This window comes from Nomascus leucogenys, chromosome 21 (assembly GCF_006542625.1).
Source record: "Nomascus leucogenys isolate Asia chromosome 21, Asia_NLE_v1, whole genome shotgun sequence".
NCBI lineage: Eukaryota > Metazoa > Chordata > Mammalia > Primates > Hylobatidae > Nomascus > Nomascus leucogenys.
The window spans coordinates 51,878-68,838 of NC_044401.1; the positions used below are offsets into that span (position 1 = coordinate 51,878).

General features: G+C 37.5%; 1 protein-coding gene across 1 annotated transcript in view; it reads left to right on the forward strand.

Moving 5' to 3' along the window:
• The window catches only part of POLQ (DNA polymerase theta), a 93,099-nt gene that overhangs the window by 37,723 nt on the left and 38,415 nt on the right, over positions 1-16,961 (forward strand). Inside the window, 6 exon segments of the mRNA XM_030802183.1 lie at positions 526-669; positions 2,001-2,197; positions 3,783-4,023; positions 11,465-11,658; positions 14,711-14,848; positions 16,033-16,207. Of these exon segments, the coding sequence (XP_030658043.1) occupies positions 526-669; positions 2,001-2,197; positions 3,783-4,023; positions 11,465-11,658; positions 14,711-14,848; positions 16,033-16,207 (1,089 nt within the window).

Below are 16,961 nucleotides of genomic sequence, written 5' to 3' on the forward strand. Positions count from 1 at the left end.
GCACTAATTTCCTATGTGACAGTTGTTTTCCTGCTACTAGGGATATAATTATCAATAAGACAGATTGATTCTTGACCTTTATAAAATTGGAGATACATTATTTTAGGAAAAAATATTGACTCTAGATACAAAATTATGCTTCTTCACTAAGGAATAATAGTCTTTATTTTTCTGGAGTTTCTTAGCTAAGAATTGCTGAATTTGCTGCAAAATATTTGTAGTTTACAAATGATCTGTATTTTTGTTTGAGTTATAAAATTTGAAATGCAGCCTCCCTTTCTTGAAGTTAATCATTATAGATTTATTTTAACAAATCTTTGGTAGCTTTTTCATAGTGACAGTTATCTTAATTGATGGGAAGCCTGGAAAGATCTTACTTATACTTAAAATGACTGTCCAAATGCATATTTTAAGATCTGGAAATTTTGCCTATCAAAGTTAGGTTTTTTATTATAATTGTTTTAACAATTTATATAATGTCTTTATTTTTAGAGATTTTTAACTATTTCACTTTGTTTTACTTAGCTAGCTCACCTCAGGAAATTCCTATTAGAGATGATGGATTTCCTATTAAAGGTTGTGATGACATCTTGGTGGTTGGACTGGCAGTATGCTGGGGTGGAAGGGATGCCTATTATTTTTCATTGCAGAAGGAACAAAAGCATTCTGGTAAGTAATGAGTATTTGGCTAAGTCACTATGTAATTAGTGTAACATCCATTAGGGTAGTGATGTTATATTTTGAGAATAATTTCCTGATACTTACCTAGGATTTATTTTTAGAGTTTAAATTTTTTCTTTTTTTTTTTGAGACAGAATGTCACTCTTTTTCCCAGGCTGGAGTGCAATGGCATGATCTTGGCTCACTACAACCTTCACCTCCTGGGTTCAAGCGATTCTCCTGCCTCAGCCTCCCAAGTAGCTGCTATTACAAGCATGTGCCACTGTGCCAGCTAATTCTGTATTTTTTTAGTAGAGACAGGGTTTTACCATGTTGGTCAGGCTGGTCTTGAACTCCTTACCTCAGGTGATCCACCCGCTTTGGCCTCCCAGAGTGTTGGGATTACAGGCATGAGCCACTGTGGCTGGCAAAAATTGTAATTTTTTGGAGAGCAGCTGGCATGTACATTATTGCATATATTAACTAGAATTAATGTTTTAAGAAGCACTTCCTCACTTCTCCCTGCCTGTCACACGAGGCTATTCATGCTATGGGTTTTTCCTCTGAGGGGGCAGTGAAGCCTCAGGGACTCTCTTGCCACCTTTAGGGTTTGCTTTTGAAGACTAAACGATGGCAGTTTATTTTCAGTCTTCTGTCCTCCCATTGAATGGGTCTGAAACTCATCTAGAGGGCATGTTGAGCTAGAGATCTATAGTAGTCGAATCATATAAGCTTTGGAGAAGTCTTTGGAGTGGAAAGGATGTAATCTGGAAATACCCTGTGATCTGACTGTGGTTGTTGGATACCCCAGCTGATAGGTTGGTTTTGGACAGGAGCAAAATTAATAAGGAGACATTTTAAAGGATGCTGTATAGTGTCTGTTCCTTAGTAAGCATGAAATATTTTCAGTTGTTTTGCAGGAAAATATGTTGGGGTGAGTAGTTACTTAAGCTTTTTTTTATTTTGGATAGCATAGTATCTGTTCATAGTAAATCTCTCTTTAAAATTTATTTCCAAATACTTTTCCTGTCTTTAACTCCTCATGTTGGGAAATGTAATTTTGTTTTTAGAAGTATTAATGTTTAATATTTTCTCCCACCTAATTAAGTAGAGCACTAAAAATCTTCTAGCCCAAGTCATAATTTTTAGATTATGACGCATTTCATCTACGTAGCTGATATGACCTGGATAAGATGCTGAATTACTCGTCACATGGAACCAGACCCTTAGGCTTCTGAGTCTTTTTCAGTCTTTCTACTAAAGATTGCTGCTTCAAATGAATGCATGTAATTTTTGATTTTTGCCTTAAAAATGTTTTTTCCTTTTTTTTTTTTTAAAAGAAATTAGTGCCAGTTTGGTTCCACCTTCTTTAGATCCAAGCCTGACTTTGAAAGACAGGATGTGGAACCTTCAGTCTTGCTTGCGAAAGGAATCTGATAAAGAACGTTCGGTTGTCATCTATGACTTCATCCAGAGCTATAAAATTCTTCTTCTTTCTTGTGGCATCTCCTTGGAGCAAAGTTATGAAGATCCTAAGGTTCTATGTCTTATTTAATTTTTATATACTTAAAACAACATTTTTAGTGTTAATTGTTAAATGACTTGGTATTTCCTTAGCGTCAATAATACAGCTTAAGTATTTTAGAGTAGTCACTTCTTTATTCAATAATCTCATTTACCCAGAATAGAATATCATGCACCAAATATCTCTGTGTAGATAAAAACAGAGATGTCACAAATTTGGAGCCCTAAAGAGTTTATGTCTTTCCTCAGAGATTTTTTAAAAATTTTAATTTGGGTCATAAGTCCTAAGTTTTGTGTCTAATAGTAAATTGGAAGTGAAATGAGAACAGATTTAGGTGTATGGTAGCAGGAGGTCTTAAATATTCATGAGGGTGGAGGCAGAAAATTGGAAAAGAGTGTGAATAAGATGTCAAAAAGGATTGTAGTTAGTGGCCATTTAGCATAGAGGCAAATCCCCTTACTGGCTCCTGAGAACTTTCCTTTATAATAGCAAAGTATGATGCACTCTTCATAGTGATGACTCAGTTAAGAAACATGTTAACTTTTACATCAGACTATTTCATTCAATATTCCCCTATAAAACTTTATTCTTAACCTACAAAAGAAATAATTGAGTCATATAGTAAAGTAATTGTCAGAATTATGAACAGGGCTTAGATTCCTTATTCTAATCCAGTTAATGATCTGCCTGATCTAGTATTAGAAACTACAGGACTCCTAGTCTCATGAGGAAGTTGGAAATAGCAATCAAATGAATAATTGGATGGTTCTGGTGATAGACCCCCCATTCTGAGGGGAAAGTCTAGAGGCTTTCTGAAACTCTGGATATAAACTTTTAATGGTAAAACATTTATGCCTTTTTTTTTTTTTTTTTGAGATGAAGTTTTGCTCTTGTTGCCCAGGCTGGAGCGCAGTGGTGCGATCTCGGCTCACTGCAACCTCCACCTCCCAGGTTCAAGCGATTCTCTTGCCTCAGCCTCCTGAGTAGCTGGGATTACAGGTGCCCACCACCACGCCCAGCTAATTTTCTGTATGTTTAGTAGAGACAGGGTTTCACCATGTTGACCAGGCTAGTCTTGAACTTCTGACCTCATGTGATAAACCCGCTTCAGTCTCCCAAAGTGCTGGGATTACAGGCGTCAGCCACCGCGCCTGGCACCTCACTTCTTTTGATGATGAAGGAACTAAATATACCTAAAACCTCACAGGCGCATCTTTATTACAGTAGCATAGCCCAAATTATCCTTAAAATATGTTAGCTTTCGTGGAGGAGTCCATCTTCATTTTCAGACACATGGTTTGAGTTTGCTGAGACACACTTGTTTTTCAAGCCTACTGCTAAACTGGATCAGCCTGAGCATTGTAGTAATGGAATAGTTACAACTTTTCTTTCTTTGGAAGCTACTGCTGTTGTTGCTACCAAAAATGAGTCCTGTTACAATTATTCTTTCATTCTTTCCTGGGAAGACCACTGAATAAATATTAAATGAAACTAAGTGAGGTTAGAAATGAGCTTTCTTTTTTTCCTTTTTCATTTAGAGGTACAAAAGTGTCTTTGAAAAAAATCAGGAAAATATTCTCATTGCTATCCCATTCAGGTGGCATGCTGGTTACTAGATCCAGATTCTCAGGAGCCGACTCTTCATAGCATAGTTACCAGTTTTCTTCCTCATGAGCTTCCACTCCTAGAAGGGATGGAGACCAGCCAAGGGATTCAAAGCCTGGGGCTAAATGCTGGCAGTGAGCATTCTGGGCGATACAGAGCATCTGTGGAGTCCATTCTCATCTTCAACTCTATGAATCAGCTCAACTCTTTGTTGCAGAAGGAAAACCTTCAAGGTAAAAACCAAGTTTCTGGCATTTTTATGTTATAGATTAGAGATAGAGATTTAGCCACTCTTTATCAAAAATGGGTAAATTACACATTTATGCAAATCCTACCTTTGGATTGTCTAGTGCTTTTTTTCTATAAAAGGCCAGAGAGTAAATATTTTTGGCTTTGTAAACTAAACAATCTCTATCACAAATACTCAAGTCTGCCATTGTAGCAAAAGAGCAGCTGTAGACAAGAGCAAAACAAATGGCTGTCTTCCAATAACACTTTACAAAAACATGCATCTAATGTTAGTTTGGCCATAATTGCTGATTTCTGGCCCTTGTGTGAAGAAGAGAATTACAAAATCGCATTTATGCAGTTGTTGCTAATTTTGTATTTGAACTTTATCAAAGGATTTTTTTTTCACACTTAGAAGACATCCTTAATGGATTTCAGAAAGTTAACTCTTTTCTTTTTGGAACTATTAACAAACAGATGTTTTTTCATGGCAAGGGATAATCATGAGAGTCTCTTTTTTCCCTCATGACAACTAACATGAATTTATTGTCATTGTTATCTGCTGGCCCAGATCGAGCACCCTGACTACAGAGAGCTTAAGGGATGCTTATGGTAGAGATGTGAAGTAGAACAAATTTGGCTTCATTGTGAGGAGTGACCGAATTTATTGACCAATCAATAGGTACTAGAAAATAGATGGATCAATTCATACAGACTAGGGTTTGGATCTGGGCTATCCACTTATGAGCTGAGGGACTTTGGGCAAACTACTGAAACTGTAAGTCTGGTTCTTATAAAGTTGTTCTAAGGATTAAATAAGATAGTGAATATGGGCAGTGTTTGTCACAGAGCAGGTGCTTATTATGTTAGTTGATTATTATAATTTTTAACTTTCACAATTTCAGTGTGCTTTTGAAAGCTCCTTTTTTTTTCTGCACTTTCAAAAATGTATGGCTAGCCTGGCTCAGTGGCTCCTGCCTGTAGTCCCAGCTACTCAGGAGTCTAAGGTGAGAGGATCACTGGAGCCCAGAAGTTCGAGACCAGCCTGGACTACATAGTGAGACCCCATCTCAAAAATAAAAGGGTGGTTAGGAGGTATTAAATGCATTTTTGTACAGTGTTAATGCTTTCTTATTCATAGAATTCAAGAATTGAAGTGCATTGAGATAAGGGAAGTTTTTGGAGAGAATGTGGCCAGCTATCAGATTTAGTTTGAATATAATTATTTCTTCTTAGAAAGAGACATAGATATGTTTTATTTTTAAAATTTTTCTGTTAGCCAGGAGGTATTCTTATCTGATATAGAAAGATATTTTAACTACAACTTTGATTTCTTTAATAACTGTAAGATTATTCAGTTATTTATTTTGATATATTTGGTAAGCTATATATATATTTTTTTCCAAATCTTTTTTTTCTTTTTATTACTCCACTGTGACATTCCCATCCTATACACTTTATTTTTATTTATTTATTTATTTATTTTTTATTATTATACTTTAAGTTCTAGGGTACATGTGCACAATGTGCAGGTTTGTTACATATGTATCCATGTGCCATGTTGGTGTACTGCACCCAATAACTCGTCATTTAGCATTAGGTATATCTCCTAATGCTATCCCTCCCCCCTCCCCCCACCCCACAACAGTCCCCGGAGTGTGATGTTCCCCTTCCTGTGTCCATGTGTTCTCATTGTTCAATTCCCACCTATGAGTGAGAACATGCGGTGTTTGGTTTTTTGTCCTTGCGATAGTTTACTGAGAATGACGATTTCCAGTTTCATCCATGTCCCTACAAAGGACATGAACTCATCATTTTTTATGGCTGCATAGTTTTCCATGGTGTATATGTGCCACATTTTCTTAATCCAGTCTATCGTTGTTGGACATTTGGGTTGGTTCCAAGTCTTTGCTATTGTGAATAGTGCCGCAATAAACATATGTGTGCATGTGTCTTTATAGCAGCATGATTTATAGTCCTTTGGATATATGCCCAGTAATGGGATGGCTGGGTCAAATGGTATTTCTAGTTCTAGATCCCTGAGGAATCGCCACACTGACTTCTGCAATGGTTAAACTAGTTTACAGTCCCACCAACAGTGTAAAAGTGTTCCTATTTCTCCACATCCTCTCCAGCACCTGTTGTTTCCTGATTTTTTAATGATGGCCATTCTAACTGGTGTGAGATGGTATCTCATTGTGGTTTTGATTTGCATTTGTCTGATGGCCAGTGATGATGAGCATTTTTTCCTGTGTTTTTTGGCTGCATAAATGTCTTCTTTTGAGAAGTGTCTGTTCATGTCCTTCGCCCACTTTTTGATGGGGTTGTTTTTTTTTTTTCTTGTAAATTTGTTTGAGTTCATTGTAGATTCTGGGTATTAGCTCTTTGTCAGATGAGTAGGTTGCGAAAATTTTCTCCCATACTGTAGGTTGCCTGTTCACTCTGATGGTAGTTTCTTTTGCTGTGCAGAAACTCTTTAGTTTAATTAGATCCCATTTATCAATTTTGGCTTTTGTTGCCATTGCTTTTGGTGTTTTAGACATGAAGTCCTTGCCCATGCCTATGTCCTGAATGGTAATGCCTAGGTTTTCTTCTAGGGTTTTTATGGTTTTAGGTCTAACATGTAAGTCTTTAATCCATCTTGAATTAATTTTTGTATAAGGGGTAAGGAAGGGATCCAGTTTCAGCTTTCTACATATGGCTAGCCAGTTTTCCCAGCACCATTTATTAAATAGGGAATCCTTTCTCCATTGCTTGTTTTTGTCAGGTTTGTCAAAGATCAGATGGTTGTAGATATGCAGTGTTATTTCTGAGGGCTCTGTTCTGTTCCATTGATCTATATCTCTGTTTTGGTACCAGTACCATGCTGTTTTGGTTACTGTAGCTTTGTAGTATAGTTTGAAGTCAGGTAGCGTGATGCCTCCAGCTTTGTTCTTTTGGCTTAGGATTGACTTGGCGATGCGGGCTCTTTTTTGGTTCCATATGAACTTTAAAGTAGTTTTGTCCAATTCTGTGAAGAAAGTCATTGGTAGCTTGATGGAGATGGCATTGAATCTATAAATTACCTTGGGCAGTATGGCCATTTTCACGATATTGATTCTTCCAACCCATGAGCATGGAATGTTCTTCCATTTGTTTGTATCCTCTTTTATTTCATTGAGCAGTGGTTTGTAGTTCTCCTTGAAGAGGTCCTTCACATCCCTCGTAAGTTGGATTCCTAGGTATTTTATTCTCTTTGAAACAATTGTGAATGGGAGTTCACTCATGATTTGGCTCTCTGTCTGTGATTGGTGTACAAGAATGCTTGTGATTTTTGTACATTGATTTTGTATCCTGAGACTTTGCTGAAGTTGCTTATCAGCTGAAAGAGATTTTGGGCTGAGACGATGCGGTTTTCTAGATATACAATCATGTCATCTGCAAACAGGGACAATTTGACTTCCTCTTTTCCTAATTGAATACCCTTTGTTTCCTTCTCCTGCCTAATTGCCTTGGCCAGAACTTCCAACACTATGTTGAATAGGAGTGGTGAGAGAGGGCATCCCTGTCTTGTGCCAGTTTTCAAAGGGAATGCTTCCAGTTTTGGCCATTGAGTATGATATTGGCTGTGGGTTTGTCATAGATAGCTCTTATTATTTTGAGATACGTCCCATCAATACCTAATTTATTGAGCATTTTTAGCATGAATGGTTCTTGAATTTTGTCAAAGGCCTTTTCTGCATCTATTGAGATAATCATGTGGTTTTTGTCTTTGGTTCTGTTTATATGCTGGATTACATTTATTGATTTGCGTATGTTGAACCAGCCTTGCATCCCAGGGATAAAGCCCACCTGATCCTGATGGATAAGCTTTTTAATGTGCTGCTGGGTTCGGTTTGCCAGTATTTTATTGAGGATTTTTGCATCAATGTTCATCAAGGATATTGGTCTAAAATTCTCTTTTTTTTGTTGTGTCTCTGCCCGGCTTTGATATCAGGATGATGCTGGCCTCATAAAATGAGTTAGGGAGGATTCCCTCTTTTTCTATTGATTGGAATAGTTTCAGAAGGAATGATACCAGTTCCTCCTTGTACATCTGGTAGAATTTATGTTTCATCTAAATTTTCAAATTTATTGGTATACAGCTATTGCTAAATCTCTCTTTTTTACATCTCTGGTTTATTTGTTATATTCTCTTTTTCTTTCATAATATTATTGTTTAATGTCCCTTGAAGTTTTCCCAATTTTCTAGTCTTTTCAAAGAACCAACCTTTGCCTTTGATTCTTCCTATTACTTTTGTTTTCTATTTCCTTGATTTCTGTCCACATCTATATTATCTATTTTTTCTAGTTCCCCTGACTTTATTTTGTAGTCATTTTTCAATATTCATAACTTTGACCTTAAAACCATTACTTCTCAAATTATTTTTTTTCTTTTCTAACTTAAGAATGTAAGGCAGCCGGGTGCGGTGGCTCACGCCTGTAATCCCAGCACTCTGGGAGGCTGAGGCAGGTGGATCACTTGAGGCCAGGAGTTTGAGACCAGCCTGGCCAACATGGTGAAACCCTGTCTGTACTAAAAATACAAAAATTAGCTGGGTGTGGTCGCATGCACCTGTAATCCCAGCTACTCGGGAGGCTGAGGCACGAGAATCACTTGAACCCCGGAGGCAAAGGTTGCAGTGAGCAGAGATTCTGCCACTGTACTCCAGTCTGGGCAATAGAGTGAGGATCCGTATCACAAAAACATATATAAATATATATGGCTATAAATTTTACCGAAAGCACTACTTTTATTGTATTCCACAGTTTTGATGTGTATACACACACACACACACACACACACACTTTTTTTGTGTAGAGATGGGGGTCTTGCTATGTTGCCCAGCCTGGTCTCGAACTCTTGTCCTCAAGCAGTCCTCCTGCCTTTGCCTCCCAAAGTGCTGGGATTACAGTTGTGAGCCACTATTCCTGGCCTGATAATATTCTTATCATGCTAGATATTTTTAGATTTCTGATATATTTTTTCACTCACAAATTATTTAGAAGAATGGTTTTTAATTCCCAAATATTTAGAAACTTTTATTTTGTATTTTTATTATCTTTAAACTTAATTGTGTTGTAGTTAGAGTACATGGTTGTATAATACTAATTCTTGAACTTTTTAGAGAATGATTAATTATCTAAAACCTGAACTATTGTGTAAATGCTGTATGTGCACACAAAAGAATGTGTATTCTAATTCTGGATGTACAGTTTTATATGTCTGTTAAGTCAAAGTTGTTTTTAAAATATTCTATGTCTAATTTTCCCTGTAATTCAATCAATTTTAACTTTGTTTTGAGGCCATTTTATTAGGTGTGTATGTGTTTAAAATTGATTTGTCTTCCTGGTGAATTAAACCTTCTATTATTGTATTATGACCATCTGTATTACAAATAATGATTTTTATTCTTAGTCTGTTTTCTTATATGAATATGGCAACATCAGCTTTGTCTTAATTTTACTTCATATAGCTTTTTTCTATCCCTTTTAACCTTTCTAGGTTCCTATCTTCAGACATGTCTTATAAACAAAGTATAGCTCATTTATTTTTCAGGCTTAACATATTTTTTTTTTTTTTTTACAAATTTGCCAATTTATTGTGATTTTTGATGTATTTCCGCTTATTTGATTATTGATACACTTGTTCTCTATTTTCCTACTATTTTACTTGTTTCTGGTCAGTTTTTGTTTTGTAAGTAGTTCATTCACAGTTGTGCAATATTCTAACTAGTCCTTATCTGCAATTTTGGGGATCTAAATTTGTTCTTGGTTGTTTCTTCTGAGTCCTATTCACATTTCTTTGCTGTCTTGTATTTTTCATATTTTTTGTGAGTTCATACAGGATTTATGATGATCAAGGATCCCTGCAGGACTTACGTGGGGGAAATCTTCCCTTAGAAATGTTTTGCTCCTGCCTCTGCTGGGTACCACACTACTCCGCATCCAGGGACGACAGTAGCCTTTCAGAGTTCTGTTTCGGAACAGGAGTCTGAGACTCAGCTCCTCTTCCTGTTGTTGTTTCAAGGATCTATATCCCCTTAACTTTTTTTGCTATGGGACTCCATTCCCATAATGACCTTGCTCCTTCCGAAAGGCTGTGGATGCAGGCTAGCTTCCTGCCACTCTTACTTTGTGCTTCTCTGATTGTTCCTGTTCTGATCCAAGTTCATTATTTCTCTAGTCTCAAGTAACATGAATTTCTCCACTAGTTCCAGGCTTCTAAAGCCCGGCTCTGATGGCCTTGTACCTTCTGCAGTTAGTTAGAGGCCAGTAACTCTCATTTGTTTCTTTGCTTTTCGTGGTGGTTATGGGTGTCCCTGGAGATTTCTCATGCTAATTGAGATCAGCAGTGCCTCATATAATGTGTGTGGAGCTGGGGAGGGTGGGCCAGGGTTGCTTAGATTCCTAGTGACTCAATACTGGAAGCTGAAGTCTTACGGATTCTTTCTTAAGGATTTAGGACAGCATTTCCTATAGTACATTCCATGGATGCTTACTTTTCAAGATGTTAATAAGTATTATATGAAAAAGGGGTTTAATGGTCAAATAAGTTTGGGACTTTCACTTAAAATAAAATTAAATAGTTGTCTTTGCTTCAGGTCCTCTCAGGGCCTTTAATATATAAGTTAAGTCTGCCTTATCCAAAATGTGGGACCAGAAGTGTTTTACATTTCAGATTTTTTTGGATTTTGGAATATTTGCATATACATAATGAGATATCTTGGGGATGAGACCCAAGTCTAAATGTAGAATTCATATATACCTATAGACATAGCCTAAAGATGATTTTATACAATTGTATTTAATAATTTTGTGCACAAAATAAAATTTGTGTACCCTGAAACATCAGAAAGCAAAGGTATCACTGTCTCAGTCACTCATGTAGGCAGTCTGTGGTTGTCTGGCAGAAAAGATATATTGAAGCTGAATGGGGCAAGGAGGGGCTTTTTTCCTTTAGAGACGCTGAATAAACTTTGTGTTGTACACTTGCGTTTTGACTGTGCCCTGGCACGTAAAGTCGGGTATGGAATGTCCTACTTGTGGTGTCATGTCAGTGCGCAGAAAGTTTCAGATTTTGGAGCATTTTGGATTTCAAAATAAGGTTGATTGTTATGTTCCTGCTAAGAGTAGAAGCAGAAACATCTTAGGAGAAATACAGTCTCTTGTAATCCAGACTAGTCACAAGATTGCCTACTCTTCTACTCTCTGCAGAGACAAGGATAGTTGTCGAGTGCTAAACTAGCCTGTACTTTTCCACCTGTCATCGTTGGCTTGAGGATGCTGCTCGGGAGACTGGCTCCTGAAGGATACCTTGGTAGCATTTCTGGATTTTCCTAGATGAATTCTGTATAGTTTAGGTAAGGCTGCTGATCTAGCCACTTAGCCAATGAATTAACGTTTTAATTTTCTTTTTTCTTCCAGATGTTTTCCGTAAGGTGGAAATGCCCTCCCAGTACTGCTTGGCTTTGCTAGAACTAAATGGAATCGGCTTTAGTGCTGCAGAATGTGAAAGTCAGAAACATATAATGCAAGCCAAGCTGGATGCAATTGAGACCCAGGCCTATCAACTAGCTGGCCACAGTTTTTCTCTCACCAGTTCAGATGACATCGCTGAGGTTGTATCCTGGGGCTATGGATATAGATAAATAATTTTTAGAGTTAAAATGGTGTGTGTGTGTGTGTGTGTGTGTGTATTTACCTGAACACCAAAGGTCAGTAAAATGAAACAGCCAGTTAACCGGATTGCTTTGGGAATATTCTAGCATCTAATTTGTAAATTATATCTGTATTTAATTTACAAATAAAGGAAGGTAATAAAGAGGACTTCTAGAATGTAAGCTCCTTGAGAAGGAGATTTGCCTGGAACAGAGGAGGGACTCACTAAGTATTTGTTGAAGAAATGATTGGTAGTGGTGGTTGCATGACAGCATAGCTATTTCTCCAGGAAGTTAGTCATTTCATGAGCCCTTACCCCTTCCTTGCTTGCCCGAACATCTTTCTATAGAATAGGAAACTGGATATTTTTCTGAATTAAATGAAAAAGGGATTTTTGTGCTCGTGAATTCTCATCATTTAGCTTCCACTTATAAGTGAGAACATGCAGTATTTGATGTTCTGTTCCTTTGTTAACATATTTTAAAGAAAATGAGGAACTTGGTTTCTCTTATTCGTGTGTTGAATTCGATGGTGCCTTTTTTTTTTCTGGTTGGTATCTGCTTTTCAATCCCCAAGCCAATACCTAGCTGACTGTACATAAAATTACACAGGGAACTTGTAGAAAATATAGAATCTCTGTTTCAGCACAAGTAGGTTTGGGGCAAAGGCAGGAGTTGCTGCCCTTGTGATTCAGATGGGCTTGAAAGCATGCAAGCTACAGGCCTCGAGCAAATCCTGGACTAAGAGTAAAGGGCCTTTGATATTATTGGCTTCTTCTTAGTCCTGCATGTCAAAATGGCAGTTACCTGGAAGGTAATTTGTATGTGAAGTTTCACGGTTAATTCTGAAAGCTCCACCAAAAAAAAAAAAAAAAAAAAAAAATGCTTAAGCTAAAGAACTTCTAAATATATAACTTGAGATATTTGTGTTGTCTTTAATCATAATGGGTCTCTCTTCCTGGGTTTGTTGCTTTATTGTTACTTTAATAGTGTTTTATTTTTCCTATCCAGTTGCTTGGTTTTTTTCTCCTATACTGCCATTCATGTACCCTTTGATACCTATACTAGGGTTGCCTGATAAAATATGGCACATCCAGTTTGAAATTTGTATTTCATGCTGTCATTTTTGAAAACATGGATGAACCTGAAGGATGTTATGCTAAGTGAAATAAGCCAGTTACAGAAAGATAAGTACCGTATGTTTCAGATGATCTCACTATATGTGGAATCCAATGAAGTTGAACTCCTCGAAGTAGAAAGTGGAACAGTTGTTACCAGAGGCTGGGGGAGTAGGGAGCGGGGAAATAGGGAGTTGCTAATCCAAGGGTATAAAGTTTCAGATAGGGGAATGGGGAGTTGTTTATCAAAGGGTACAAGGTTTCAGATAAACAGGAGGAATCGATTCTAAGATTTATTGTACACAAGGGTGACTACAGTCAATAGTAATGTATTATATATTTCAAAGTAACTAAGAGTAAATTTCAAATGTCTTACCATAAAAAATGATAGGTCTAAGTGTGGTGATCAGTATGTTAATCAGCTTAATTTAATCGCACCACGTTGTATACTTATATCAAAATATCATCTTGTACCCCATGAATGTATACAACTATAATTTGTCAATAAAATCAGGTAAATGACAGATAACAATTTAGTATAAGTATGCCCCATGCAACTCAAATTTAACTGGGCATTTTGTAATTTTATTTGGTATATGTGGCAACCCTAATCCCTATACATGCATGTGTTCATATCTGTGTAACACAGTTCTTGGGCTAGTTACTGACATCTGTAGTAAGCCTCAGTACCTTTCATTCCTAAGACCCCAGTTCAAACTGGAACCAGATCATTGTTTCTGTCATCATTACTATTCTAGAGAAGCACAGGGATTATCTTCCCTTCCACCCCTGGCTCAACTTGTGGGAAAAATTCTTGTACTTATACAAATAGTTTCAATTTTTAGAATTATTACTGGGAAAATAATCCAAGGTTCATTAAAACCCACTTGAAGTATATAAGTGAATGATTAGGTATAGTAGATAATGTTCTGAATTGCCCTAGTTTCATCCCCTCTAATCTGAGCTTGTGAGCGTTACATGGCGTCTTCCACCTCCTGCACAGCGCGATCCTGGTGTCTTCAGTGGGTGCTACTGGCCCTCTCTAGCATTCATCATTGCCACATTGTATTGGCCACCTTCTCCTAACTTTTTGTGCCTAGGGACTATCAGGGCCCAGCATTGTGGTGGTGGGACTAGATGACTTTTCAAACCCCTTCCTACTTTCATGTTTTCTGATTTTTGTAATGAGACAATAGCCATGTAAGCTTCCATGTTGATCTGTGGGGCTTAACTGATTGAGCAGCCTCATTTAGGAGAGCTCACAATTCTTAGAGCAGTAAGTCTCAATGTCAATAACTTGTTTGCCGGTTGCTCAGCACAGAGTATACATGTGCCTGTGTTCCTGACTGCTTAAAAGCTGGCTATGTGTAGTGGCTCATGCCTATAATCCCGGCACATTGGGAGGCTGAGGCAGCTGGATTGCTTGAGCTTAGGAGTTTGAGACCACCCTGGCCAACATGGTGAAATCTTGTCTCTACCAAAGATACAAAAATTAGCTGGCCATGGTGGTACACGCCTGTGGCCCCAGCTGCTCGGGAGGCTGAGGTGGGAGGATCACTTGAGCCCAGGAAGTCAAGGCTATAGTGAGCTGTGATCACACCACTACACTCCGGCCTGGGTGACAGTGAGATCCTGTCTCAAAAAGAAAAAAAAAAAAGGCCTTGTGTTAGTATTAATTAATCTGATAGTGTCTAATTAGAGTATGGATAGACAACCTGACATAAATTTTGATTGCCATCACTTATTAAATATGGTAATTCCAAATTATCCACAAAAACATTATTTCAATCCATGTTGAACTGTAGAGATTGTTTTCTAAATTAACTTAAAATATTTTCTGAATGATAATCCTTGCAAGTTTCATTCTTGACTAAAGAGGCATCAATTTCTTGCAGGTTTTATTTTTGGAATTGAAGTTGCCCCCAAATGGAGAGATGAAAAACCAAGGCAGCAAGAAAACTCTGGGTTCTACCAGAAGAGGGAATGACAATGGACGCAAGCTAAGGCTGGGAAGACAGTTCAGCACTAGTAAGGTGCTCTTTGGGGCAGTCACAGAGCAGGGCAGAACCTTAACATTTTGGTGTCTAGAAAGAATGCTGATGAAATCAAGATCTTAGCCTACCATTTGAATTTACCCAGATATAAATTAACACATTGGTTTGTGGTTTGGTAGCCCACAAATTCTGTGGAGATATTCCAGCATGAAAAATCCGAATCATAATCTAAGTTAGCAGTTGTGTCTTTCCTTCCTATCATTAAAATGGTATAAAGCTTTATAAAGGTGCACCACCATGCCTGGCTAATTTTTGTATTTTTAGTGGAGATGGGGTTTCACCATGTTGGCCAGGGTGATCTTGAACTCCTGACCTCAAGAGATCCTCCCGCCTCAGCCTCCCAACGTGCTGGGATTACAGGCATGAGCCACTGCACAGACCCTGATTTAAGAATTTAATCTGCTGATTTCAAAGTACAATTGTTAATAATAATCCATGGAAACTGTGTGCATTAGTAGGACAGAAGAGAGAAAGGGCTTAATTTTGCATTTTTACAGATGTTTCAGGAGAAAAATAGGGTAGAAAATATAGCCACAGAGCTGTCCAAGTTGCCCTTGTGTAGAATTGTGGTCCTTATACCGTTATCTATGATGTGTATGCTCCTAGGAAGTTTCCTTAGCTCCAGGCTATAGCACAATTTTTAATTTAATCTCACTGGCCCTTTTACTCACAAGTTTCTGTTCCTTAATATAGTTCACTGAAAGTCTATAGTATGAAAAATTCAAAGTTTTAAAAATAAATGTCTCCTGATTACCTTGATATGAAAACCATGTAAGTATCCAGGCAAGCACAAAAACAACTGGGATACTTCCAGTCATGTGAGGAGCGAAGGAGGAAAATGCATAAAGAAAACAGATGATGTAAAATAAACTTTTGGTGGGGTGTGGGGAGGCAGTTACTTTGTTAAACTGACAATTCATTTATTTTTTTGAAAAAGGTAGTTTTAAATTGATACTGCTCAGTATTACCACATTTCCATTTTATAAACTGTCATTATAGTTTTATCAATATGGTGGTTTAAAAAAAAACCCCCAAGTAATAGTTTTGAGTTGTAGATATTACTCTCAAATTTAATTTTGAGACTGCATTATTTACAGAAAAGAGATTCTAGCTTGCTATGGAATTTGGACAAGAATTCAATATTACCTTATTTTTTTTGGCAGGATGTTTTAAATAAATTAAAGGCATTACATCCTTTACCAGGCTTGATATTAGAATGGAGAAGAATCACTAATGCTATTACCAAAGTGGTCTTTCCCCTTCAGCGGGAAAAGCGTCTTAATCCTTTTCTTGGAATGGAAAGAATCTATCCTGTATCACAGTCGCACACTGCTACAGGTGATGAGAAATCTTAAGTATAAACGATATCCAATTTTGAAGGAAAAACATTTTCATATGTAATATTTCTTATGATGGCCAAGAATTCAAGTGTTGATCAAGGAGTTCAGTGAAGTTTTACAACTATAAAATACATGCTTTATCCAAAGCATATATAGATACTACCTGGGTACCGAGATGAGTATTTGTTCCTGCTTTTATTTTTATTTATTTATTTATTTATTTATTTATTTATTTATTTATTTTTGAGACAGAGTTTCACTCTTGTTGGCTAGGCTGGAGTGCGGTGGCATGATCTCAGCTCCCTGCAACCTCCGCCTCCCAGGTTCAAGTGATTCTCCTGCCTCAACCTCCCGAGTAGCTGGGATTACAGGCGCATACCACCACATCTGGCTAATTTTTGTATTTTTAGTAGAGATGGGGTTTCGTCACATTGGTCAGGCTGGTCTCGAACTCCTGACCTCAGGTGATCCACCCGCCTCGGCCTCCCAAAGTGCTGGGATTACAGGCGTGAGCCACTGCGCCCAGCCTGGTTGCTGCTTTTAAGAACTTGTATAGAGTAACTGGGATGTCTGAGACAGTACTTTCAATGTGCATGTACATAGGAATTAAATATTTGAGTCAGTGGTCTTATCGAATTTCAGTCCCAGCCCTTTTTTGAGCCTCTTAAGATTTCTCCAAGTTGAATCTGAGTAGGCCTCTGGGGTATTTGTATAAGTAAGTGTTTTATTTTACCCAAGCAGAAAAGAAAGCT